This window comes from Excalfactoria chinensis, unplaced genomic scaffold, assembly GCF_039878825.1.
Source record: "Excalfactoria chinensis isolate bCotChi1 unplaced genomic scaffold, bCotChi1.hap2 Scaffold_370, whole genome shotgun sequence".
NCBI lineage: Eukaryota > Metazoa > Chordata > Aves > Galliformes > Phasianidae > Excalfactoria > Excalfactoria chinensis.
Genome location: NW_027315658.1, coordinates 53,231 through 54,800, shown reverse-complemented (window position 1 = coordinate 54,800; position 1,570 = coordinate 53,231). Strand labels below are relative to the sequence as shown.

Sequence of the window (1,570 nt, the reverse complement as noted above, 5' to 3'; positions counted from 1 at the left end):
TGGTATAGAAGAGCACGACGCCGAGGGCCGGGTGCTGACAGCCGAGTTTCCGTCCTTCTACATCGTCTGCGCCTACGTCCCTAATTCGGGTCGGGGTCTGACCCGTCTCCCCTATCGCCAACGTTGGGACGAAGCCTTTAAAGCTTATTTAATAGGGTTAGATACCCAAAAACCTTTAATCTTATGCGGGGATCTGAACGTGGCCCATCAAGAAATTGACCTAAAAAACCCCAAAAGTAACCGAAAAACGGCAGGTTTTACCCAAGAAGAAAGAGACGGATTCGGGGCCATCCTCCAAGCCGGCTTCATTGATTCCTATAGGGAGCTTTACCCTACTGTGCCCTATGCCTACACCTTCTGGACCTACATGGGGGGCGCCAGGGAGAGGAACGTGGGCTGGAGGTTGGATTATTTCCTGCTCTCCAAGAGATTGGGGGCGGCCTTGTGTGATTCCAAGATCCGATCCACGGCCATGGGCAGCGACCACTGCCCCATTACTCTCTATATGGCCATCGACGAGACCAAAGCCCCATAAATCGGCCCCAAATCCCATTACATTGACCCCAAATCCCATTGCGATACTCAAAATCCCATTAAGTTGACCCAAAATCGCGTTTTTATACTTGAAAACCCAATAAAGTTACTCAAAATCCATTAAGTTGACCCAAAATCCTGTTTTTATACTTGAAATCCCAATAAAGTGACTGAAAATCCCATTGCGATACTCAAAATCCCATTGAGTTGACTCAAAATCCCATTTCTTGACCCAAAATCCCATTACGTTGACCAGAACCCAACGAGAAGACCCAAAATCCATTACGTTGACCCAAAATCCCATTAAGTTGACTCAAAATCCCATTACGTTGACCTAAAGTCCCATTGCGATACTCAAAATCCCATTACTTTGACCCAAAATCCCATTAAGTTGACCCAAAATCCCATTAAGTTGACTCAAAATCCCAATATCTTGACCCAAAATCCCATTACGTTGACCAGAAAACCATTGCGTTGACCCAAAATCCCATTACGTTGACCCAAAATCCCATTAAGTTGACTCAAAACCCTATTGCGTTGACCCAAAATCCCAATATCTTGACCCAAAATCTTATTGCGTTGACTAGAAACCCATTGCATTGACCCAAAATCCCATTATATTGACCCAAAACCCCATTAAGTTGACCCAAAATCCCATTACGTTGACTTGAGATCCATTACGTTGACACAAAACCCCATTAACTTGACCCAAAATCCCAATATCTTGACCCAAAATCCCATTGCGTTGACCAGAAACCCAACAAATCCCATTAACTAGACCCAAAACCCATTAACTAGACCCAAAATCCCAATCTCTTGACCCAAAATCCCATTGTGTTGATCAGAAACCCAACAAGTTGACCCAAAATCCCATTGCATTGACCCAAAATCCCATTGCGTTGACTAGAAACCTATTGCGTTGACCCAAAATCCCATTAACTTGACCCAAAATCCCAATATCTTGACTCCAAATCCCATTAAGTTGACTCAAAATCCCATTACGTAGACCAGAAACCCAACAAGAAGACCCAAAACC

At 44.3% G+C, this 1,570-nt stretch overlaps 1 protein-coding gene across 1 annotated transcript; it reads left to right on the top strand.

Annotated features, from left to right (window-relative positions):
• Nucleotides 1-4: 4 nt before the first annotated feature.
• LOC140264982 (DNA repair nuclease APEX1-like) lies at nucleotides 5-584 on the top strand (the record flags this gene model as incomplete). The annotated part of the gene is made up of 1 exon (XM_072360863.1): nucleotides 5-584. A coding segment is annotated over one exon (531 nt), but the record flags the coding sequence as incomplete, so codon positions are not given.
• Between the last annotated feature and the right edge of the window lie 986 nt (nucleotides 585-1,570).